General features: G+C 37.2%; 1 protein-coding gene across 5 annotated transcripts; it reads left to right on the forward strand.

The window, feature by feature from the left end:
- Positions 1-5,841: 5,841 nt before the first annotated feature.
- Positions 5,842-26,794, forward strand: LOC140991590 (uncharacterized). Of its 5 annotated transcripts, none has more exons than XM_073461632.1 (8): positions 5,842-6,010; positions 6,127-6,537; positions 6,616-6,691; positions 6,791-6,921; positions 7,024-7,094; positions 7,194-7,275; positions 18,094-18,141; positions 26,179-26,794. In XM_073461632.1, exons 2-7 carry the CDS (start codon positions 6,127-6,129, stop codon positions 18,112-18,114), a joined length of 792 nt encoding a protein of 263 aa, XP_073317733.1. In that variant the 5' UTR covers positions 5,842-6,010; the 3' UTR covers positions 18,115-18,141; positions 26,179-26,794. The 5 variants fall into 5 exon arrangements, with proteins under 5 accessions (XP_073317733.1, XP_073317735.1, XP_073317734.1 ...); XM_073461634.1 differs by having other exon boundaries at positions 26,541-26,794; XM_073461633.1 differs by having other exon boundaries at positions 18,094-18,140; positions 26,270-26,794.

Consider the following 26,794-nt stretch of genomic DNA (forward strand, 5'->3'; position numbering starts at 1 on the left):
ACCCTAATGCATGAACTTTTAAAATTTCCTGGAATAAATCCTCTCATGCATGAATTATGTATAAAATGCCAAAAAAATAATTAAACAAATAATTTAAATAAATCCTAGATTGCACGCATTCAGGTTACGTGAATTAAATTCATGGACCTTACACTAGGGCTGTACTTTGACTCGTTTACGGATTCCAGGAGAGTCATCAGATGGCGAGATTGAGTACAGTTGCGACACATGTAGGAGCCAGTGAATTGTAGTCGGGAATTCACCGTTCACCTATGGGTGTGGATATCCTATGTGATCTGATAAAATAATAGTGCATGGAATCTCTGGCCAGAGTATGAGATGTACTTTAGAGAATGAGTTTTCCAATTGTACACGTAATTTTATTCTCAAATATTTGTCACATAGTTATCGAATTATTATGCAACCCTCAATGAACCAATGGTTGCTGATTCGATCATGATATATGTGATGAAGGAACCGTACTGTCCGTTAATCATAATCGACTGGTTCTTGCATGCAATATCAGTGATACCTAGGGAATCATGAGACGATGCTACTAGACACTCTTACCATGATTCGATGGGTTTAAATAGAAATATGATTTCTGACATTCTCATGATCAATTGTTGATACATAAAATGAAGCAAATTAAAGTAAGCCCGAATAAAGGATTATGTTCTGAATCACAAGGAGTTGTGAACCCACGGCTAATTGTATCCCTGATATTAAACTTAAAAGTTAAATTTATTAAATATTAAATTTTGGAGGTGATAAATTCAAGGAGTTGAATTTATAATTTAAATATTAAATTCAAATGCTGAATTTATAATGGATTTAAATTAAATGTAATGGGTGTATGTATTATGGACTTGTAGGAGTACAAGACCAACATACAAATTATTAAGGTTCTTAATTGGACTTTAAAAGAATAATTAATTAATTAAACTAGTTGGACTGGAGTAATTAATTGATTAAGCTCATTAAGTATTTGATTTAATTAATGGACCCTAAGCTTATATATATGTGTATTAGGTTTGATGTTGATTAATTCCACTCATAATTTTTGAAAACCCTAGCATCCACATGACATGATTTTCGAAAATACCTCTCCATAATTCCTCTCAAATTTTCGGCCACATCAAAGTGTTTTTGGTTTGAGCCGTCTCTCGATTTTTAATCTCCAATGTTAAAAGTTCTTCAAAATATTCTAGTGCTATTTGGAAGATGAACAAATCTTCTAGTCGTGGACTTGATAGAATGATTGAAGAAAGGAGTTCTTGAAGAAAGTTCGTAGGGAATTCAACAAGAGCTATATCCACCAATACCGGATTAGTTGAAGCTTAGTGAATTAATTCACTAAAGGTATATTACTAAACATCCTGTGTATGTTTAATTATTAAAACCATATGAGTACTCAAATATATCTTGAATGTCAAGATCTAAAAATTTTAAAACTTCCGTTGCGTTTGGACACGAGAAAACCCGAAATCCAACAATTTATTATATGATTAAATGTATGATTGCGTGATTAAATGATAATATGACATGATTTCATGAAATTGAAGATTTTACCCGAATATTCGATAATAGGCAGGGGAAAGGAGACCGGGGACGACCAAGACAAGAATATTTAATTTTCTTTAAATATTTTCATGGCTTCCTAATATGATTAAAAATGATTTAATGTTTCTAAAAATGTTGGAGTTCGAATTATTTTACGAGTCGAGATCGATTTTTCCGGGGAAGTCGCAAACAAGGAGTTTTAAAAGATCAAAAATATTATTTTTGAGAAACTAATTTTACAAACCTTTATGTTTTAATTAAATAAGTGTTATTGGACATAATTTAATTATTTAAAGTAGGCCCAATTATCCTTAAGCTTGCAAGCCCAAAACTAAAGCCCATTAGCTTGTTATTTAAATTATAAATAAGCAACCAAGGTCTTTTAATCACCACAAACCACCTTCCATCAGCCGAAATACACGTTCGCACACACCGCAAATTTCAAAATTAAGGGAAGGAAGAAAAGCTTGTGTTCTTCGTCGTCCGGTCGTCTAACTTCGCACCCTCGTCGACGATTGAGTATTCGAGCGTTTTAAACGCAAAGGCACATATTTTAAACTATTTTAAACATCATACAAATAATAATATGTGTGTTTTAATTTATTTATGCATGAAAAATTATAGGCGTTCGATATATTTTACGGTAGAATGAATATTTTCGATTATATGTTGATTTTACGCTTTTTCGTTAAACGTTATGATTCCTAAAGACACGCTGACATTAGGATATATTTTTCGGGATGGAAAATAGTTGTAAAAGTAATAAAATCCAGGCTGAAACGTCGCACGATCAAGGAGAAACATCCTGGGGTGTCTAGGGACATACACATACACATATATCATGCAAGGGGCGGTTCGGGTATGGAGGCTAAGGGGCTCGGCCAGGGCTGGTTGGGGGCTTGGCCAAGGTCAGGTTCGAAGGCTAGGTACGGTCCTAGGGCGGCTAGGGTCGAGGGAGACAGCTAAAGAAGAGTCCTAGTTAACTAGGACTCTCCCATGCGCACGTAACTTGGCAGCCGAGGGAAGGAGGGGGTGCGGCTCGCTAAGGGGCTGGCTAGGCGGTCCAAAGGGTGGTTCAGGGTGGTCCAGAGAGGGTCGTGTAGGCTAGGGACGGAGGTGGCACATGGTGGCTTGAGGCAGAAAGCAACCACAGCTGTTGAAGGGAAACTTGCACGTAGGATTGCAGCTCGCGTGTTGGGGCTCTTCGCGTGGATTTGTGCAGTAGTCAGGGATCGGGGTTGCTCAGGCTAGATTCTGAGAGAGTCCAGTAGTGTATGGGAAGGGTTGTGTGCGGTGGAAAAAGGGTAGGAAGCATCCTAGTTCAACTAGGAGTCCTTGTTGTGCTAGGAAGCCTAGGTGGGTTCGAAGGCATAGGACATGAAGGATTTACGGGGCTAAGGGATGGTGGCTTGGGTCTGGGACTGGTCTAAGGTCAGTAAGGGTCGAGAGGGGTCGATGATTAAACATCTGGAAGTGTCCTACTTGGGTTAGGAGTCCTAGATATGCTAGGAGACTCACACACACGCACACATGCAAACGGGTGAAGGGCAGCAGGCTGTTTCGGGGACCAGGGGGCTGGTTCACGGGCTGGGCTTGGTCAGTAGGGTATATAAACATGTTGGCTAGGTTTTAGCTCAAGGTGGCTCGGGCATGGCTTGAGTAAATCGAGAGATGGCTCAGCGGTTCCTTAATTGTGTCAAAACCAAAGAAAATTAAGAAAAATTCGAACCATGAGTCTACGGGAGTGGTTCATGGCTCGTAAGGGTATGTTAAGTAATAAAAAGATTGTGCTAAAAATTTGGGATCAAAATATTCAAAGTTTGGATTTAATCGGGATTAAAACGCCTAACGTACAAGTTAATATGAATTAAATTGAAAACCCCGAATTTAAGAATTATGAAAAATTAGATTTAAGCTTAAATAATTATTTTGGAATAAGCCCATGTCATTAAAAGTAAGAAAAAGATAAAATCGAGACTTTTTAGGTCTAGGGGCAAAACGGTAATTTTTCACTTGGAAAATACATAAAACTTGGCAGGGTCCCGAAGGATCATAACGCATGTTAAATGATATTCTATGATTTAAAATGATGATTTTGATGGAAAAATGATTTTTTTAGGATTTATGGATATTTTATGATTTATGGAAAAAAACTGTGCAATTTTCACTGTCTAAAATGATATTTTTGGAAAGTTGTGATGATTTATGATTTTAAAAGAAAATGAAAAGTATTTTGAGTGATGTGAATTGACTGTAATAAATGATATATGATTTTATGGAGATGACGTGAGGGCCAAGGCCCAGAAGGAGCCCATATTTTGGCCAAGGCCCCAGAGGGACCCTGTTTACGGGCCAAGGCCAAGAGAAACCCCGTGTATAAGAAAAGGCCCCAGAGGGACCCCAACGATTGTATTTTCATGGTGGAGCATAGTGCCCACCCCCATGGACAATGTGGAGCTAAGACTGCAGTCTACCAAATGATAAATTCTAGTCACTTTCGAGGATTAAACTTCACCCAAAATGATAAATGATTGAAAGCTTTACGATTAAAATAATTTATGATATATGATTTATGTTTAAAAGCTTTTTAAATGATCTATTTATGCTTAAATGATTTTAAATGGTTTATTTATTTTCAAAAACTATTTTAAATAAAAATATGATTTTTAAATGCATGTGAATTTATATGTATTATTTGCTACTCAAGTTTAGAACATGCTGAGTCTATAGACTCATTAGGTTTGTATGATGCATGATTTGATGATATATGGGAGACACTTACGATTGAGTGAATCGAGTGCAGTAGTACACTCCCGATTGACCTTTATGTTTCCGTACTAGCTCGATAGATAAAAGATGTATGTTAATGGTTTTATTAGAGATATTTTTATGCTTTAATTGTTAATTGATCTTTTAAAGGTCGACGTATGATTTTTGGTTAGTTGACGATTTAGAGATTTATTTTATGCAGTCGAGATTTAAATTTTAAATTATTATTATTTTTTAAAATGTTAAGTTTATTTTTAATTAGTATTTTCTAATTTATTATTTATGATTTAAAAAAAAGTAGAGGCCGTTTCATAATGAATATCTCTCTGTTGAAATCAAGTGTTCCTTCTGCAATTCTCATAGCAGATGTCCAATCATCTATGAGATCTTCTCTATTCTTGAAATTTAATACATTTAGGTTAAGCATAACCCCATAAATATGTATAAGTTCTAAAACAGATTTCCCATAGGGTGTTTGGTGCAAAAAAATTTGATTCTTCCTTGTCCTTGTTCCCGTTGGGTGCGATTCTCCACCAATATAAAAGTCTGGTTGGGATTCTCTCATATTTATATTTGAGATCCCACACTTTATCTTTGTGGTTCCTACGAAGATGACCGGGTTATGGTAGGTTGTTCACCCCCAATTGTGTTCATCTTTAGATCTACAACCTTGAGATTTGCAAACGATTCTGCAAGCTCTTGGAGAATTTCTAGACCAATCCTTTCTAAAGTTGTCATCAAATTAATTTATTTTCTGAGATTGTTTTAATTAGATTAATAATCTTTTCTTTTTTAGTTAAATGTTTTGATATCACTTTGGCCTTTCCTTTTTGATTTAATAAGAGTTCAGTACTAAATGATGGTGGTGACCTTCATTCTGAAGTCCTTTTACTAAAACTTGGTTGTTGTTCTAGGTTTTGAAGTGTTGTTTGAACATCCTTTAATATTCCAAGAATTTCTTTTTGGTTTTCAAGGATTTTCTCCACATTTTGTGGAACATAATACAACATATTGCTATAATTCTGTACTGTCTTCTGAATTTCTCTAAGATCTCCGGAGAGTTTAGAGGAATCCGGTATTATTTCTAAAACATGCTATTTTGAATAATAAGTTTACTTTAGGATTCTGATAAATTCCTTCTTCATATCTAACTTTAGTTAGATCTTCCTGCTTCGAATATTCCAACGATTTGGAATATATGTTGTAAATATTTAATCTTGAACTGTGTTCAGATTCATGTTAATTGAGAAAATTCTCCTCCTCAAACATTTAATTACTTCATAATAATAAATTTATATGTTTGAAATAATTTTACCTAAGCTCTGATACCATTTCTCCCAGGAAAATCAATCATTATAATATCTAGGAGTGTTTTTGTTAATTTTTTCATTATGAGAGAGTTTAGGCAAAGTTTTGTAGGTGTAAGGAGTTAGGATAAAATTAATTTTGATTTTGAAGATTTAATTCTAATTTTACCTTATTTATTTATATTGAACATCATGGGCCACAAAACGTCGGGCTCTAAAAACATTGGGTCTTCTCAGTGGACCCAATGGAATTAGTCCAGATCTCTTCCCACCGAAACGTCCCTTCCGGTCGAACTACCTCACCTCCGTCCCTGAGTAGCTATCAATCCACCAATTGTCGCTGCCGCCTGAGGATTTAGCATTTCTCAGAGGTCAGCTGTAGATGATGAATATTTTACTTGTTTAATTGAATTGTCCTGCTTCATTTTAATTGCACATTCATATTAAAGGACTGTTGATTGATTTGTTCCTGCCCGACTCAATCCAGATGTCTTGTTCGATTCTGATATCGTTGTTGAGATCCCCAAATTGTAGTATTTGTGGTTTTACGAAGCCTATTTCGACAAGTTCTTGGTGGAATCGTTATAACGGTTATGAAAATTATACAAGGACCCTCTTTCTGCGGAAAGCAAATGGAAAAAGGTGGCCAGGAATCAGGACTTGTCCACGAGGATATAATTTGGTGTTATCCTCTAACTGCAGCACTGTTTCTTCTAGTGGTAATGACAGTAGCTTAAACGCAAGTGGAGGCAGAGAGTATCTACTAATGAGCGATGAGCAGCTTATGAGCCATTGTGAGATGGATACTTTTAAAGCATCAGGCCCAGGGGGACAGCACCGGAACAAACGTGAGTCTGCTGTGCGTCTGAAGCATATTCCAACCGGCATTATTTCTCAGGTTTTTGCTCAATATCCTGGACTCTTGTATCCTCATTTTGTTTGGGTGCATATACATTTACATGTTTCCATTGGACAGGCCGTTGAAGATAGATCGCAGCACAAAAATCGAGAGTCGGCCCTCGGTCGATTGCGTAAGATTTTAGCTGTTAAAGGTGTACATTTCTTTTAGAAATATATTTTGTTTTATTCTGATTATTTTATTTTAGTTTTTGAGTTGAGGACTTTAACAACTCTATTTTTCTTCTGACCAGTGAGGAATTCGGTGGAACTTGATAAATATGTACCTCCTTTGGAACTCATTCAAATCCTTCCTGCGCAGTCCTCTTTGCGAGGATCTGAAAATGGTCCTCAGATTGGACCAAATAATCCCAAATTTTCTTTGGTTGGCTTCTATTCCCGTCCGTGACATTTTTTGTTGACTGAATGAAATGTTGCGATTCAACTCTTACACCACAGCCTTGGCCCGACCTTACTGAATCTACAGGGAATGCAGGCTTTGCTCGACCTGATTTTTGCAGTCGAGGGCTCAGTTTCAGATGCTGCAAAGAAATTAGGGTGCATTACACAAGTTTCAAATCTTATTTTTAATTGCTTGTTCAATCAAACATGTGCATAATACAAGTGCTTATACACTTTCTGACTAACAAGTTACAGGTTGAGCACGGGGGCTTTATCACGTTTGATATTATCTGACGACTCTCTGCGAATGGCTGTCAATGAGTTCAGAGTTTCCAAGGTATTCAAATACATCAAACATCTACTTTTTATGTGGAATCGGTGCTAGACCATTGTTGGAAATTGAATGACATCAATTAGCTGTAAAATCTGACCTCAAACGAAAACATAATAATGAGCATAAAGGGACATGCTTCAAACATATTGCTTTGAGATGACATTCATGTAGAACTTGAGAAGGGCGTTTGAGTTGGATCATGAAAAAATCATTTTTGTGAAAATAGATCAGGAATGTCTTTCTGGATGCAATGAGCTATGTTGCCAAAACACTCGAATAAGAGACAAGGATCTTATGTTATTGGGCCTTCGTAGAAGAAGACATATTTTAGTGAAAGACAGAGAAGCTGTAGCATGTGTTATAATCTCATTCGTCAACATTCGTCAAGTTGGACTCGTCGATATAATATTTGAAATAGATTGGGTTGTCTATTTTAAATTCGGTGGATCTCAATAGGTTGATCCCGGATTATCAATTCCTTAATAATACTTAATTAACAACTCTTTAATCATCTCTTAATGATACATCCTCTCCTCTTTACAAAGATTTCGTCCTCGAAATCAGAACTGAAGTACAAATACAACTGAATAAAATACAACTCATAATTGCAAAGATACAACTCAAAACAAATGCATATACTCTGAGAGCATACGACTCTCTAACTCCCAAGCAGCCTTTGCAGTACCTCGGCGTTGCCATTGCTCTAGAACAAGTGGAATGGTCTTGTTTCTGAGCTTCTTCTCTTTCTTACCCAGGATTAAGAGCGGCTGCTCGCATAAGTCAGGTTTTGTTCAAGTTGAACATCTGTCGGATCAAGAACGTGCGATTTATTTGCTGCATACCGTCGTAGCAACGATACACGAAAGACATTATGGATGCTAGACAGATACGGCGGTAAAGCCAATCGATGCGCCAAATTTTAAACACATTCCAATATCTCGAAAGATCAGATGAATCTTGGGCTAATTTTCCCTTGAGTCCAAATCTCATCACTCTGCGGAATGGTGAAACTTTAAAAAAACTTTTTCCCTTGACTGAAACTGTAGGGGTCTAGGCTTGGTATTCGCGTAACTCGATTGATGATCTTATGCAGTTTTAATTCTCATCTTAAACAGTTCTACTTGGTCAATCGCTTGTTGTACTAATTCAGGTCCTTGCACTTGTCATTTTCCTACTTCGTCCCAAAACAATGGAGTACGACAACATCTACCATACAATCCTTCAAACGAAGCCATGCCGATGCTACTATGGTAGCTCTTGTTATATGCAAACTCCACAAACGACAACATCATGTCATGCTGGTCCAAAATCCATAGCACAAGCACGTAACATGTCTTCGAGACCATTGCGGGGGCCTGCTGGCCATTAGCGCTGATACTCTTCATTTCCGAGTGCTCGGAGTAGCGAAGATTAAGGTGAAAAGATCTGAATGAGGCTTTATACAAACCAAGATGCATATTCCACTGGAAGGGAGAAATACAGAGATTAGAATTAGGGTCGAAACTTTTGATCCTAATGGTTATGAGCAGTATGAAGGCAGACTTACGCTCAAGTCGTAGTGAATGGGAAGAAAATCTTGGCGGGGTGGGGGCAACAACATTTATAGGACCCTATCAAGGAAGGAGGAATCTATAAGCAGGCCTGTTAAAGGCAAAACAGTACAGGGGGTTCTATATGCTCAAGAAACAAACACGGAAGATTTCAGAGTACGAGGTGGTCCAGATAGCTTGGGAGATAAGATGGTAGAGGAAATCGGGCCCGTAACATCAAATGTTCAATCAAAAAATTCAGAAACGAAGACCGTGTCACCGAATCATCCACATGGGGGAAAGGCGTTTAAGATACTGAGGAAAATCGATCCAAAAGCCGCAACAGAATTCAGAAGCTCTTCTATTGATTCCATGAATAGCAAGCAGGGCGATGCCCAAGATACCAGGGTGGAATCCGAAAGGAACAGCAAAAAAGTGAATAAGTTTTGGAAAACTTACTACAGAAGAAGAAAAATGGGTGGTGAGAGGGGTAACGAAGCAAAGTGATATGGGGAAATTCAACAAAAAGCATCCATATCAGGGGGAATTGCAGAAATACTAAGGCATTTGACTCGGAAGACCTAGAGGAGATGGAGCTCGACGAGTCACAAGATGATGTGCTAGATGTGGAGTTTGATTACTCGGACTCTGAAAGTAATGGTGCAATCAGTTATGAAGATTTTGTTACAGCTGAAGAAGAAGCAGTAGCATTGGACGGGCTGTTCTCACCAGCGAAGGGAAGACAGATCATCTCTAGTCCTATTCTACCAGGAAATTCGAAACCTTTTGTGGGACATGTACTTACTGGTATTCAATCTTCCATTCTTAATCATTCTTTCACATTAAATTCTATTCTTCCGTCCTCTTTTTCAGTCCTGGGTCTGTCTAGTGGTCTATTAGGAGGTGGGTTAGGATGGGTTGATGAAAAGCCGGGTAATGCGAGAGATATACCTACAGGAGGTGTGGTGGAAGTAAGTAATTGTGACGCTAGGGTGGAGCCGAGAGTTGGTAAGGATGACAAAGGTGGAGAATGTGACAAGATGTCGAATGGTCCTTTAAAGAAGGAATTGTATAGATTACAAAGTGGCATCAATTATGAGAGAGGCTCCAACTCGAAGGGATCCAGAGTGTTCAAATGAAAATTTGCTCTTGGAATATAAGAGGTGGAGGGGCAGTGAGAAGAAGACAATTGGTTAGAACAATCATTTGTCACGAAAAACCGGACGTTGTGGTTCTTTTGGAAACAAAACGGGAGAAGGTGGACAAAAAATTCGTTGCGAGCATGTGGAAGTCAAGATTTGTTGATTGGGTTTGTCTGCCATCGGTTGCAAGTTCTGGGGGAATCCTTGTGATGTGGGATCCTCGAGTGGTGACAGTGAATAATAATTTGATTGGGGAATTCTCGGTGTCAATTGAAATTTTAGTTCGAATGACTGGATAACTTGGTGGTTCTAAGCCATTTATGGACCAGTTAAGCCGAGAATGAGAGAATTGTTTTGGGATGAATTAGCGGGATTGAAGTCGATTTGTGGGAATAATTGGTGTCTAGGAGGTGATTTTAATGTTGTAAGGAATTCGGGAGAAAAAATGAATAGTCATTCTTTAACTACAAGTATGTCCTGTTTCCATGGATTGATAGAAGAATTGCAGATCCATGACCCACCACTTTTGAATGCCAAGTTCATGCGGTCAAATTTTAGATCGGTGCCGATTTGTTGTCTTCTTGACAGGTTCCTCTTCTTGGGGGGTTGGAGAAACTTATTTCCAAATTTTAGACAAACGGTGTTATCAAGAATTACTTCGGACCATTGCCCTGTCTTGCTTGACACCACTAAGTTGAGATGGGGTCCCACTCTTTTTAGATTTGAGAATGCTTGGTTGTCACATCGTAATTTCAAAGAGTTAATGAGGACATGGTGGACCAACGGGGGAATTCAAGGGTGGGAAGGTTACAAATTCATGCAAAAATTGAAACAGATTAAAAAAGAAGTTTCTTTATGGAACAAAGAAGTGTTTGGAGATGTGCGTGTCAGATTCAAAGAGTTGAGCAACAAGATTTAGCGGTTGGATGGGATTGAGGCCGGGGCAGTATGGTCGGAATCGCTAAATCAAGAAAGAAGTAAATAAGGTGTGAGTTAGAAAATGTATCATTTAGAAGTTTCCAAATTCAAAGCCAAAAAGCAAAAGTTAAATGGTTCAAAGAAGGGGACGAGAACTCAAAATTCTTTCATTCTTTACTGAATAACAGAAGGAACAGAGCATTGATAGACAGAGTGAAATTAGAGGATGGATGTGTGGTCACTGACGAAAAACAAATAGAACAGGAAATTTTGAAGTTTTATGGGAATTTGTTTAGGAAATCGGACGGTGAAGGGGGGAGGTTTGATGACATAGGGAGGGGTCTTAATGGTTTGGAGTGGAGCCCTATACAGAGTGTCGATGCAAAGGAATTGGAAAAACCGTTCGTCGAGGAGGAGATTAAAAAGGCGGTTTTGATAGCGATGGTACGAAAGCTCCAGGGCCAGATGGGTTCACATTGGCTTTCTTTCAAAGTAACTGGGATACAGTGAGAGTGGATCTTTTAAAGGTGTTTGCTGAATTTTTTTAAGATGAGATTGTTAATGGAATTACTAATGAGACTTACATTTGCCTTATCCCAAAGAAAAACAATGCGAGAAAGATCAATGACTTTAGACCAATCAGCTTGATTACGAGTTTGTATAAGATATTGGCTAAGGTGTTGACAAGTAGATTGAAAAAAGTCGTGAGTAATACCATTGCGGAGAACCATTGTGCTTTTATTAAAGGAAGACATATACTGGATTGTTGTTTAATCGCGAATGAGATTGTGGAAGAATATCGACGAAAGAAAAAGAGACGAAAGAAAAAGAAAGGGTGGGTGCTCAAAATCGACTTGGAAAAGGCATATGGCAACGTTGACTGGCGTTTTCTAGACTTTGTGTTACGCAAAAAAAGATTTGGAGAAAGATGGAGGAGGTGGATCAGGGGATGTGTTTCTAATGTATCTTTCTCAATCTTTATTAATGGAAGACCGTGTGGGAAAATAAAAGGGGAGAGAGGATTAAGACAAGAGGATCCATTATCACCGTTTCTATTCAATTTAGTTGTCGATGGGTTGGGGAGGATGGTGGATAAGCAAGGGCAGTTAATGAAGTAAGGGGGCTTGAAGTAGGGAAAGAAAATATCGAAATCTAGCATTTACAGTTTGCGGATGATACTCTGTTCTTTGCAAAATCTCAAAAGGATGTATTGGCATTAGTGGACATACTCAAACTGTTTGGCACAAATTCAGGGTTGAAAATTAATCTAGGAAAAAGTGTTGTGTTGGGATTGAATTGTTCGGAAGATGAAGTTGATGATATGGCGATAATGTTTGGGGGCAAAAAAGATAGATGACCTATTAAATATCTTGGGGTACCGTTGGGAGGTAATCCAACAAAAATGGAATTCTGGGAACCTGTGCTTTCGAAAATGTCCAAGAAACTAGCAAGTTGGAAAAAAGTCATTCATTTCGAGGGGGGACGTCTTACTTTAATAAAGGCCGTGCTTTGTGCGATGCCTTCTTACTTCATGTCCCTTTTCGAAGTTCCAATTAGGGTGGCTGCAAGAATGGAAAAATTGATGAGGGATTTTTTGTGGGATGGTGATGATGGCGAGAATCACTGCCATGTGGTCGGATGGAAACAGGTGTGTAAACCAAAGGATAAAGGAGGTTTGGGATTGGGGAATATATGTCTCAGGAAAAAAGCTCTTCTTGGTAAATGGTGGTGGAGATGTTCGGTGGAAAAGGGGTCGATGTGGAAAAAAGTTATCAAAAGCATCTATGGGATACAGGACAACGGGTGGGACTTGGGGTTGGCGGACAAAGCGACATTCAGAAGTCCTTGGAAGTTCATTTCTCGGTCTTACCAGGCTTTTCATTAACTTATTAGGGTGGTGCCTAAACAGGGAAATATCATTCGTTTTTGGGAAGATGTTTGGGGGGAGGCGTCTCGTTTAAAATCAAATTTCCGTCCTTGTTTTGTATTTGCATTTCTACTAACAAACCTATCAGTCACTTCATAGAAGTCGTCAATAGTGGGAGTAGATCTTCTATCATTTGGGATGTGAGGTTTAGAAGAGATCTTACTGAGGGTGAGTCAGGGGAGTTCACTATTCTACTGGGAGTCTTAGAGAGGGTAAGATTGCAGATGGGTATTGAGTATTATAGAACTTGGTTGGGGGATCCTTCAGGATCGTTCTCTGTTAGTTCCTTTTATAACTCCTTCTTCCCTCTTTCAAATTTCCCTTTATTCGGTTTTTCTTATAATATCTGGAAAGTACGAGTCCCACAAAAGATTAAAATTTTCTCGTGGATCGTGGCCTTGGGGAAGTTGCCTACATGTGATTCAGTGCAAAGAAGGTGGAAGGATTGTGTTTTGAGCCCGCACTGGTGTTGCTTATTTCGAAACCATGAGGAGAATCAGGATCATATACTTCTGCATTGCTCATTTTCTAGAGGTATTTGGTTGAGAGTTCAAAAAGAGTTGGGATTTCAACGGGGCTTTCCGAGGCAAGCTAAACATCTTTTTTATGCGGATTCCGGGTGTTCCATACAGGAAAAGTTCAACAAATTCTGGTACTTTATAATTTCACTACACATTTTGGTTCATATGGTTGGAAAGGAATAGAAGAATATTTGACGATGTTTCGGAGTCCGTTGATCAAGTATGGGAGAAAATAAAATTCAGAGTTGCATCTTGGACAACAAACTGCAAGAGTACAATCATTTATGCATTTTGGATTTAGTGAGGGATTGGAAATTGTTGGCACATGAATATTGTGTGATGATGTCATAGAATTGTGCTTATTGAGATTTGTGTAATAATGTCAAAGAGTTGTGCTTTTAGTTAGTCTTCTCGTAACGTTGTTGCAGTTTAATCATCTGCGCAATTGATGTAACATCAAATTATTATAATAAATTTAGTTTTCTATAAAAAAAAAGATATTTGATAATCTCTTGGATGTATAGTCTTGCTATGCGATCGAAACTATATTACCGACTATACGGAATGAAACGTGCTGACTTAGTCAGTCGGTGTACAACTGCCTAAATGACATCACAATTCTTAGAAGACAACGACAAGTGGGTGACAAAATTTACCGTCACATGCTCCCACTTCCATTCAAAGATAGGAAGATTCTGAGGTAATCTCCTGGTCGTCGATATTCAGCTTTCACTTGCTGACAAACCAAACACTCGGCTACAAACTGGTAAACGTTTTTCTTCTAACCTTTCCACCAAAACCTGGTTTTGAAATCCTTATACATTTTCATGCTTTCAGGGTGGATACTCAACTTATTCCTATAGGCTTGTGATAAAATCTCGTCTCTTAAATTAGAATATTCTGGAACTAAGATTTCCGAGACAGACACAAGGTTCCATCTGTTTGAAACGCAAAGCCAGATGTGTTGTCTCTTTTAGCTAACCTTGCTAACTTTTTTACCTTCGGGTCAGAAAAATGAGTTTATCTGATTTTGGCATACAACGCCAGTTCAGATAAAATGCTCGCTACTCGAATGTTTTCCATTCCTTTCTTATGACGGAAGTGAAATCCCAGACAACAATAATCTTGGATTACACTTGAGATGAAACTTGTCTAAAGTGCATATAATCTCACCTTGCGACTAAAAGCATCAACTGTAAGATTCGATGATCCTGACTGATACTTGATTTCGCAATCATTATCTTTTAACAAATCCATCCATCTTCTTTGGCGCATATTTAATTCTGTTTGGGTGAAGATATACTTCAAGCTCTTGTGATCCGTAAAAATATCACTCTACATAGAGATAATGTCGTCAAATCTTCAAAACAAACACAATCGCTGTCAATTCCAAATCATGAACTGGATAATTCTTTTCATGTTCTTTTAATTGTCTGGATGTATATGCAATCACATTACCATTCTGAGTTAAAACACACGAAGTCCTTGAAGTGATGCATCATTGTACACAATGTACCCTCCTGATCCAAATTGCAAAGCTAAAACTGGTGCAGTTGTCAAACGTTGAGCAGTTCGTTGAAACTATTTTCACAATCATGTGTCTATTCGAACTGCACATTCTTACACGTCAGCTGTGTCAATAGCTTGGCAATTTGAGAAAATCCCGAGATGAATCTCCGGTAATAATCTGCCAAACCTAGAAAACTTCTTATCTCTTGGGCTGATTCCGGTTGTGCCCAAATCAACACTGCTTCGATCTTGCTTGGATTTACTGATATCCCATCTTTGGTTATAACATGTCCCAAGAAGACAACTCTGTCGAGCCAAAACTCGCACTTTTTCAACTTAGTATACAGTTGGTGATTGCATAAGGTTAGTAACACAATCCTTAAATGATGCGCATGCACTTTAAGAGTAAGAGAGTATACCAGTATGTCATCAATAAAGACAATGACGAACATGTTAGGATACTCCTGAAATACTTGGTACATCAAATCCATAAATATTGCTAGAGCATTCGTCAAACCAAATGACATCATTAGAAACTCGTAATACCCATACCTTGTTCGAAATGTAGTCTTAGGTATATCACATTGATGAACTCGAAGTTGATGATATTCAGACCGTAAATCTATCTTCGAGTAAACTGAAGTCCCTTGAAGTTGATCAAACAAATCATCGATTCGTGGTAACCGATATTTATTCTTGACTGTTACACGTTCAACTGTCGATAATCTATGCAGAGCCGCATAGACCCATCTTTTTTTTAACGTACAACACGGGTGCTCTCCAAGGAGACACACTGGATCTAATGTACCCCTTGTCAAGAAGATCTTGTTATTGTTGTTTCAACTATTTCATCTCCGATTCTGCCAATTTATAAGGCGCTCTGGAGATAGGTGTGGTTCCTGGTACCAATTTTATCTCCGCTTCCACTTTCTTATTCGGAGGAAATCTAGGAATTTCACCGGGGAAAACATCAAGAAATTCATCGACAGTTGGAATGTTTTTCACGTCAATTACATCCTTCGATACGTCAACAACATAAATTAGGTATCCCTCTCCTTCTTTCGCTAAAGCCCGTTGTGCCTTTACGGTAGACACTACTAGCATTGGAGGTCGAACTCCCTCGCCGAAGAAGAACCAATTCTTGTCTCCTTCTGGACGAATCTGAATGAGACATTGATAACAAGCTATGGTCGTTCTATTCTTAGTCAACCAGTCGATTTCCATAATTCAATCGAAGTCTTCTGTAACCAATATCATTAAATTGGCAGACATGTATTTTCCCCCATACTCTATCAAATAGTCTACTACAAGTCGCGTAGCTAAAACTCTTGTCCTATAGGTGTAGCCACCGACATTAAAACATCTAATGACACGTAGAGTAATTTATACTAATTAATAAACATTGATGCTATGGATGAATGCGATGCCCCTGTGTCAATTAATACATATGCAGGGATATCACGTAAAATAAAATTACCTGCAATGACTCTCTTGTTTTGCTCCTCAGCTTGCTCTTGGTTTAAGACAAACACTTGCCCCTAGACCCGTGGGCGTTACTGAGATCCTTGCGATATCCCTTCACGACTGGAACCTTAAGCTGGAAAACCTTTTTGCTGCGCATCGGCCTCATACTGTTTTCCACTTTAAGACCCTACCATAGAACCTCCGCCTCTTTTCTTATCCTCCAAGTTAGGACAATCTCTATTAATATGACCAAAACCACCACAATTGAAACAAGCACCTGTGACTCTTCGGCATTTCTCCGTCTGGTGATTGCCTCCGAAGTGGCCACATTGCAGCTTTTTCTTACCAAAACTGTGCACCCCTCCAGAACCGGAACCGGAAGAAGAAGAAGATACAGACTTCTTGAAAGACTGACCTCTGGGTCTTAACAAACTAGAACTTTTGCTAGCTTGCATAGCCTTCCTCCTAGCAATGCTGATCTCGGCTTGATTACAACGATTTACTAGTCCTTCGTACGAAGTCGGATCGTCACATACAGAAACCCGATAAAATATCTCCTGGTTCAAACCATTCAAAAAATGAGAATATTTTGCAGCAGAATTCACACTTATGTGAGGAGCGTATGACAACAGATCCGTAACACCTTTTTGGTAATCCTCAATGCTCGAATTTCCTTGCTTAATCGTCAACAGTTCCATATTTTTCGCCTGATGACGATCTGGCGGAAGTGATGATTGATGAAGGCCTGACGAAAATGTTCCCAACGAATCCGCCCAAGCTGCTGAACTAGAATGAAAGAAACAAGTTTCCACCATTTCCATACTTTTCCTTTGATCATGAAATCGGCTACCTCCATCTTCTCATCCTCATCATAGTGCAGCACTCGAGAACACTGTTCTATGATAACGACCCAGCTTCAGCAAAATCTGCATTCTCATTTCTTTTCAATGGTAGAGGAACAATCTTCATGAACTCTATACTGTTGACGTGGTTCGAACTTCTTCTTTAATCATGGTCTCGGTGACGCCTTCCGTCATTAATCGTCGCCATAACAACAATTTCCCACGCTTCCGTGACTGCTTCCATCTCCTGACATCTGAACTGAAACCAAAATCAACCTTTAATCCTCGAAACAGATTTATTAATGTCCCAAAAATCTTCGCATACTCTGATACCACTAATTGTAGCGCTCTTACCCGAGCCACTAATAAACAGAATAACAAGCATGCAAAATTTAAAATTGATAACAAAAATTAAATAGCGGAAACCAAATAACTTAATCTTACAACCCAACTGAAAACAGAACAATAATATCAGTCTTAAACGTTAATACAACCATATCGATAATATAATCCTGCACGAGAATACGAGAAACCAAATAAAACCTCCACTGGATCACCACCGAAAACCCAACTGCTCCAGCCACTGCACTAACCGTCCGAACCGTCCAACCTAAGACCTGCTCCGTGGAATGGGGTGCCCAAGATGAAAACAAGGACGTGAGCGACAATCGCCCAATACGAGAATGTACGAGTATACAAATTGATATGATGCATGTGAAATGCAATATGCTCGGATATCAAGGATCAAGAAGAAAACATATGCTATTTATGTACGATCTAACATCCCCCAATCTTGGTTGGAGCAAACTCCAAAACTAGGGTTCCAAAACTTTCTTGATAATAATATGATGTCTTAGTAATCCTACTACCCATTGCAACTTGCTATCAGTATGTTATTTTTCTTGTGGTAAATGGAAATGAAAATAACTCTATTCTAAGTAATTGTATCCTTTCATTTAAATTGCATAGGGTCTGAGGCGACTCAAGTAGAACTTTCTCTGAAGACAGCTATATCAGGTACTGATTGCTATTAATGTAATTTTTCTTTTAATGATGTTGCGATCTCATTTTGATTATTAATGTGCTCATGAAATACCAAAACAATGTCTATGAGCATCAGCTTAACAGCTACTTTTTTTGGTGAGGCCACTTGCACTACTTGAATCTGCTATCAAACATTTCTATCCCATGTTTGGTTTCGCATGTGCTTGTGGTAGCCCACACATAATAGAAAACAATCATAGACATAAAGACATTATTTGATCAGCATGTTGCTTACCTTTGTTTGTGTATTGAGATATACTAAATTTATTCCTCACATAATTCCCCAACTCTGTTGAACTAATAACCTGAATGACTAGCTACAAGTCCTTGGTTCGTGCTGTGCTTCCTGCACATGCAAGTTGCATATATGCATTTGCAGGATTTGGTTAGACTTTGTGAAAGACGAAACTGTGATAATTTGTTCAAAGTGAGAATTATTAGTTTAATGATTGTATGAAACTTATTTTTGAATATAAGTCAATATTTTTGTTCTATCTTGATTAGTTCCTTCAACTTGTGTGCTAAATTGCTGGCTGTTTGCACTTTCAGTTTATAAAATTTGGAGATAATGTTGAGCTGACGTTTTTGGGATTAAATAACTGAAGAATGATTGATGCTTTCGAAAATGGTAAATGATAAAGATGTCCGGCAGCAGCTTTTGGCATTACTCCGCTGAACAGTTTGACTTACACTGTCACGTCCGGAAACCGAAACGTGCCATCGACGTTGTTTATCAATTTAAAATCATATAACAACAAGCCACGTAGTACATCAGATAACCAAAAGCCAGTCTGTTATATAAATCAATAATCTTCTTTAAAATGCGATTAATCGAAATGCGGAAGCGTAAAACACGATAATATAACTAAAGACAGAATAACAAGACTGGTCTTGAATTGGATTGACTTCATCAACATCCCCAAAAATATTCTTGTTCTTTATCTTCAATTTATTCCTCGTTTTTATCTGGGGTGAGAATGTAAGGGGTGAGTATTGAGGGAAATACTCAGTAAATGGGGGTGGATCGTGCATAACAAATATCAAGGTTATAATTATACTGATACATTATCATAATTTCAATAATAAGCATGTTGAATCGAATATGAACAAAATACAAACATAGCGCTGAAAATCATCTCATTTTCATGGTTTACTGATCAGTCCCATATATGTTACTCCTCTAAGGGGTGAGGCCAAATGAACGGTTATTATATCCAACGCATCAGGGCCTGAACAAAACATATCAAATATCGGAATTTCCTTGCCATTTCTAATTCGAATCATTACAGTGCATTTCAAATATTTCAAACACGCTTTCAAATATTATAACTAATATCAATAACAAATTGTTCAATGATTTTCATAACAAATAGAAACGAATATATCATAACGATCGAATTTCAAGAACATACATAATTTATTTTGTGCAAATGTGGACACACTTACGAAGAACAAGTATGTCAATATATATATCAAATAGTACACTTATGAAATGCAAGTGTACATAAAAGTATGGCAAAAACCCACTTACTTGAAAGGTTGTTCCAAAAATTTTGGAATGAACAAGTTGGAGTTTGACACTGAAAAACCAGTCACCTTGCAAAAATATTTGCACCTAATTGAACCGTTGGATCGATCTGAATTTTGGCTATGTTGCTCAAAACACGTGTAGATGTATTCTTAACGGTGGAAATCGGATTTGGACGTTTAAAACAATGAGCAAAACTTTCTGAAATTGGGCAGAATTTTTGGTACTCGAAAATTGCAATTTTTGGAGAGAACTTTTGATGTTGTTTTGGTGTGATTTCACTCATTCCTTTGCCACTATTTATAGGCATCAATGTGACTTTAGGCCTTCTCCCTCCATGCCAGATGTTGTATGGTTTATGGCATGTAATCACCAATGTGACTTTATCTTTTCCCCTCCATGCCAAAGGTTGCATGTAATTTATTCGCCTCCATGACATAATTCATCTTCAATGCAAAACTAAATTCAACTTTGTACTTTGTCTCTTTGTATAGTAAAATTTTGAGTCTTCACATCCTTCTCTCAATTAGCTTGGTTTTTGAAAAGGTAGGGGTGATGTCTGCGCATTCTTTCTTCAAGTTCCCAAGTAGCTTCTCTTTCGGTATGATTAGACCATTATACTTTGACATATGGAATGGTTCGTCGCCGAAGTATTTGGTCTTTGGTATCTACTATTCGAATTGGAATTTCTTCGTACTTTAGTTCTTCATTTAGATTGCCCTCAACCAGAAGTGGTCCAGCCTCAAGGATATGACTTGGATTGGAAATATATTTTCTTAGTTGTGAAACGTGGAAAACATTGTGGATTCTTGACATATCGGGTAAAAGTGCTAATCTGTAAGCATGTGTTCTCACTTTCTCTATAATTTCAAAAGGCCCAACATAACTGAGATTCAGTTTTCCAGCCTTATCGGATTACACCTTTCATGGGTAACACTTTCACATATGTTTTTTCGCCCACTTGAAATTCCACGGGTCTTCTTTTAAGGTCAGCCCAGCTTTTCTGTCGATCTTGTGCAGTTTTTAGTCTCTCTTTGATCATAGCTTCTTGGATCAGCTCGGGTCCAACGATGACTTTTTCTCTTACTTCATCTCAATATAGTGGTGATCGACACTTTCGTCCATACAGAGCTTCGTACGGTGCCATTCCAATACTGCTGTGATAACTATTATTGTATGCGAACTCGATTAAGGGCGGATGTTCACTTCAATTAGCATTGAAGTCTAAAGCACATGCTCTCAGCACGTCCTCAAGAGTTTGTATTGTCCTCTCAGTTTGGCCATCAGTTTTAGGGTGATATGTCGTACTAAGAGGTACTTTAGTCCCCATAGCTTGTTGAAAGCTCTTCAAAAAACGTGAAGCAAACCTAGGGTCTCTATCTGATAGTATGATAGCTGGAACTCTATGTAATCGTACGATATTCTTCATGTATAAGGTGGTCAGTTTGTCCAGATTATAGTTCATGCAGACAGATAAGAAATGCGCAGATTTTGTGAGTCTATCTGCGATTACCCATATACCATCATGGCTTTGTCTAGACTTTGGTAAACCGACTACAAAGTCCATGGAAATATGTTCCCATTTCCATTCCGGGATTTCCAAATGTTGAAGAAGTCTTTCAGGTCTTTGGTGCTCATCTTTGACTTGTTGGCACACGTGACACTTAGAGACAAACATTGCAACGTCCTTTTTTATTCCACTCCACCAGAAGTTTTTTTTCAAATCTCTGTACATTTTGGTACTGTCGGGGTGGACTGAAAATTTTGACTTGTGTCTCGGACATCACTTCTTGTCGTAACACTATGTAGTCCTTTTAGCTTAGCGCATTAGCTTTCTTGTTAGCCTTATGTCATAATCTTTCAATAGTTCGATCAACCGTCTTTGTCTCATGTTTAATTTCTTTTGTGTGAACAGTGTTTGAGGTTTTGGTGATCGGGTAATATCTCATTTGATACCAAAGAAGTTGATTCTTCGGATCTTTGGCAAAAATATAATTGTGGCTAATTCAATATCATGTGTTGGATAATTTTGCTCATATGATTTTAATTTCCTCTCTTGAATGAGAACACATCACAATCTTTTTTTGATGCATCATTGTAAATTGTGAAATTCCTGCCTTATTCTGGAAGTACTAATAATGGCGTAGAAGCGGGTTTCTTTTTTCAAGATCTAAAACTCTTCTCACATTCTTCACTTTTATTGAGTTTAGAGTTCTTCGGAGTGAGCTTGGTGACTTGAAGAAAATCCTTCAACACATTTTCTCAATAGCCAACTCATCCCTGAAAGCTTCGAATTTCTATTTTAGTTTTCGATCAAGGCCAGACCATGATTGTCTCTACCTTCTTGTGACCCACTAATATGCTCATTTCAGATATTATATGACCCAGGAATGTGACTCTTTTTAGTCAAAATTCACATTTCTTAAATTTATAGTTATTTTTCTCTAAGCATCTGCAGAGTAAGACGAAGATCTTCCTTGCGGTTTTCCTCACTTGTTGAATATGCAAAATTGTAATCAATAAATACTACCACAAACTTGTCGAGGAATTTCTGGAACACTTTATTCATGAGGTTTATGAATGTTGCTAGAGCATTGGTCAGACCAAAAGGTATTATCGTGAACTCATAGTGTCCATACCGTGTTTTGAAGGCTGTTTTAGGAATATCCTCTGTCTTCACCTTTAGTTGTGGTAGCTTGACCTTAGATTGGGCTTCGAAAAGATCTTAGCTCCTTTTAACTGATTGAAAAAGTCATCTATTCTTGAAAGATTCTTGAAATATGACACTTGTTCTCGATCTTATTGAGTTCTTTGTAGATCGACATACTATTTTGTACCTTCACCATTCTTCTGTATCAATAAGATTGAAGCTTCCCAAGGAGTGACACTTGGTCTGATTTGTTTTTGTCTAACAAATCTTGGAATCGATCTTTTAGCTCCTTGAATTCAACTGAAGCCATTTGATAGGGTTCCTTTGATGTTAGTGCAGCACAAGCTATCAAACTACTTTCGAATTCTACTTCACGGTATGAGATAATTCAAAGTAACGCTTCTGGAACTCTCGTACCACGAGAATATTTTATATCTTGAGCTCAATTCCTTCTTTTGTTTCTGTCATTATTATTAGTTAGACTTCTTAGCCATACTCCATGGCTTTCTAGGTCTGAAAAGCAGAAAAGAAGGATTTTTGTTCCTTATTTTTGCCATGAAATATGATTTATTCTTGGATTGGAGTTTGACATTCTTACCCCGACAATCTACCATTACATGATTCTTTTTCAACTAATCAATTCTCATAGTACACTGAATAAAATCGGCACTGAATATATGCGTATCCATACTTATTTTATTCTATCTTAAAATTATCACGATTACTATCTCAAAACTTAAAACCAATATAGAATCTTAAAACATAACTCTTTATCAGCCTATTGGCTTAAGTCCCAATAATTATAACCTAGTTAAAATTTCTTTCAACCTTGCACGGAAGAAACTAATTCATCAAACAATTCTTCTTTTACTAAATCTTTCTTTAATTAAGACTATGAGCCTAGAATGCTTCAATACAAACAAGTTTCGTTGGATGTCTTTCTCTTCAAATCTTCTTTTTTTTTTCTTTTTTTCTTTTTATACTACAAGAAGAGTCAGAACTTATTATGTATACTACACTTCCTCAATGCCCATCAATATCTTGCTTTATTTTCATAAGGAAATGACCTAATAATAACATAAATTTCTTACTAGATATTATTTCTTACTTTCATAAGATATTACAAAATCTTACATTTTTTAATTTAGCACTTAGTATCCCAAATTTAATGTACATATCGTTACTTTTTGACACAATATCAAAGCTTATACAATTCTTATATCATATTTTCATAAAAAATTTATTATCCCCGAGTCAAACAATTCATCTTAAGTCGGAAGCTTATCTTCGATATGTAAATTCCCAAAAATGAAAATCAAATTATATCAGATAGGTGTATTCCCAAAAATATAAGTCAACTTATATCTGATAGGTACATTCCCAAAAATATAATTCAACTTATCTATGTATATTCCCAAAGAAATGTTACACTTCTTTCTTTCTCAGTCTAGCCTACCTTATCATCTCTCCATCGTCACTGTTCTTTTTCCACTACATCCATGGGTACTTCTTCTTTTTTCACGTTTTCCACGACGAGGTGCATATAGTTATTTTGTTCTTGCAGTCTATCCATATCGCCATGAAGCTTGGCGATGTAACGTCTTGCTTGCTAGCAAGGTCTTCATGATGATGACGAGAGCGATTAGCAAGATCCTTCTTAGTTTCAATCCTTACTGTCAACTTTCGATTAGGAGAACTAGTCGTACCACATTAGATGGGTTACGTAGTGTTAGGGAGAGCTGGCTCTCTGCTCGATCAAGGTGATGGGTGAGACGCTGTATATCAGTTTGAAGCAGGTTCTAAATGTCCATGAGTTCTTGTTTCTCTTGTTTTCCTCTAGCGAGTTGAGCCTTTGCAATATCTCGTGTTTGGTTTCAATAGTAAGTTGATGTAGGCGAAGGGCGGCTTGAGCACGAGTACGAGGGATGGCCATTTCCAAGACAAATCGAATGAAAAAAGGGATCAAAGTTACATTATCAGATAAGTAGGGTATTTGGATCAAACAAAATTTTCGTGGGATTTCCCAAAGTGGAAAGAAGGGTAATTTCGCATAGATTGAAAGCAGTTAAAGAGATTGAGTTTCGAGATTCCATGCAAAAGCATAAGCCATCCAATTACGGCGATAGCTTGAACTTGAAGATTTAAACAAATGGAGATGAGTGTGATGTACCAGAATGATTTGGATAGGAAGGCATGGGCTTTTGCCAAAATTTGACTTCGCCAAATTTTGTCTATCAAACTCCCAGTCGGATTATGAACCTGGCGGCTCTGATACCACTTAAATGTCACGCCTCGAAATCGAGACGTGCCATCGACGTTTATTAATTTAAAATCTTATAACAACAAGCCACATAGTGCATCAAATAACCAAAATTCAGTCTATTACATAAATGAATAATCTTCTTTACAATGCGATTAATCAAAATGTGGAAGCGTAAAACACGATAATATAACTAAAAGACAGAATAACGAGACTGGTCTTGAATTGGATTGGTTTCATCACCATTCCAAAAAATATTCTTGTTTTTTATCTTCGATTTGTTCATCGTTTTTATCTGGGGTGAGAATGTAAGGGGTGAGTATTGAGGGAAATACTCAGTAAATGAGGGTCGATCGTGCATAACAAATATCAAGGTTATAATTATACGAATACATTATCATAATTTCAATAATAGAAATGTTGAATCGAATATGAACAAAATATTAACATAGCACCGAAAATCATCTCATTTTCATGGTTTACTAATCAGTCTCCTATATGTTACTTCTCTAAGGGTGAGACCAAATGAACGGTTATTATATCCCACTGCATCAGGGCCTGAACAAAACATATCAAATATCGGAATTTCCTTGCCATTTCTAATTCGAATAATTACAGTGCATTTCAAATATTTCAAACATGCTTTCAAATATTATAACTAATATAAACAACAAATTGTTCAAAGATTTTAATAACAAATAGAAACGAATATATCATACTGATCGAATTTCAAGAACATACATAATTTATTTTTGTGCAAATGTGGACACACTTACGAAGAATAAGTTTGTCAATATATATACCAAATAGTAAACTTATGAAATGTAAGTGTACATAAAAGTATGGCAAAAACCTACTTTCTTGAAAGATTGTTCCAAAAATCTTAGAATGAACAAGTTGGAGTTTAATACCGTAAAACTAGTCACCTTGCAAAAATGTTTGCACCTAATTGAGCAGAATTTTTGTCACTCGAAAATTGCAACTTTTGGAGAGAACTTTTGATGTTGCTTTGTATTATTTCACTCATTCCTTTGCCAATATTTATAGGCACCAATGTGACTTTAGGCCTTCTCCCTAAATGCCAAAGGTTGCATGGTTTTTGGCATGTAATCACCAATGTGACTTTAGGTTTTACCCCTTCATGCCAAAGGTTGCATGTAATTTATTTTCCTCCATAACATAATTCATCTTCAATGAAAAACTAAAATCAACTTTGTACTTCGTCTCTTTGTATAGTAAAATAAAATTTTGGGTCTTCACATACACTATTTAAATAAAGGGCAACTACCAAAAATTTGTTCTTTACCTTTTATAGGTTTCAGTAGATAAAGTAAGCCTTACAAATTCTAGAGATATTGATTTGTGTTGAGAATTCTTAAAATCTGTGAGCAAACAGAACTGTTATTATTTTTTAAAAAAACTCAAACTAGACTTCTATTATGATTTGCTTTGTGGATTTAATATTCTTATTGTATGTATTAATGAATGGTGTCAACGTGTGTTCTAAAAATTTACAGTAACACCCAATTGCTCGATACCCCAACTAAGTTACTGTTATTTTTGTGAAAGCAGCATGATTGATGAGAAACAGATTGTTATTACAGCCAAAATGTTTTATCTCTCTAATAATATAGATGAACTGGCTGGTTTCTCTGTTACTGCGGCTATCACAAGATGTTTTTGCTAGGAGAAAGCAAGTCCGCGCAAGGTTAAATAGAAGTAAACCCTATTGAAAATAGATACTGTTATTAGGTTGACAAATCACAATTAAGTTCTTCATTTCACGCGGAGTTGAAATGATGGCATAATTATGTGATTTTCTTTTTAGTGAAAGGCCTTCCCCTTCAGCTATTATTGACAGCGCAACTAACTCTCGATGACTCCTAACACGCAGCATAGTCTGATGATTACTTTGAACTTTCATTTGTTTACAGCTGTCAAAGAGTGTTCACGAAATACAAGTTTAGCATGGAATTGTGAGTAATTTCTCCCCATTGAATGACGCTGACAGTCTGAGGTCTAAGCGCCTGAACTGTGAGATAGAAATTTCAAGTAGCTGATTGCAGATATGGATATTGGTTGTACATAATAAACAATAGATGTCGGGCATATGGCATACACATTGTGTTCTCTTATGTTTAATATTTTGGTACAAGAAAGAATTTGAGAAATATTAGTCCTTCTGGCA

The sequence above is a fragment of the Primulina huaijiensis genome, chromosome 13 (assembly GCF_012295235.1).
Source record: "Primulina huaijiensis isolate GDHJ02 chromosome 13, ASM1229523v2, whole genome shotgun sequence".
NCBI lineage: Eukaryota > Viridiplantae > Streptophyta > Magnoliopsida > Lamiales > Gesneriaceae > Primulina > Primulina huaijiensis.

What these genes read in the sequence shown, in the direction of transcription:
- LOC140991590 (XM_073461632.1), top strand. Translation starts at nt 6,127, where the DNA reads ATGTCTTGTTCGATTCTGATATCGTTGTTGAGATCCCCAAATTGTAGT. An exon ending in GATGCTGCAAAGAAATTAGG is followed by an intron (nt 7,095 to 7,193) that starts GTGCATTACACA and finishes AACAAGTTACAG; the next exon opens with GTTGAGCACGGGGGCTTTAT. An exon ending in ATGAGTTCAGAGTTTCCAAG is followed by an intron (nt 7,276 to 18,093) that starts GTATTCAAATAC and finishes TAAATTGCATAG; the next exon opens with GGTCTGAGGCGACTCAAGTA.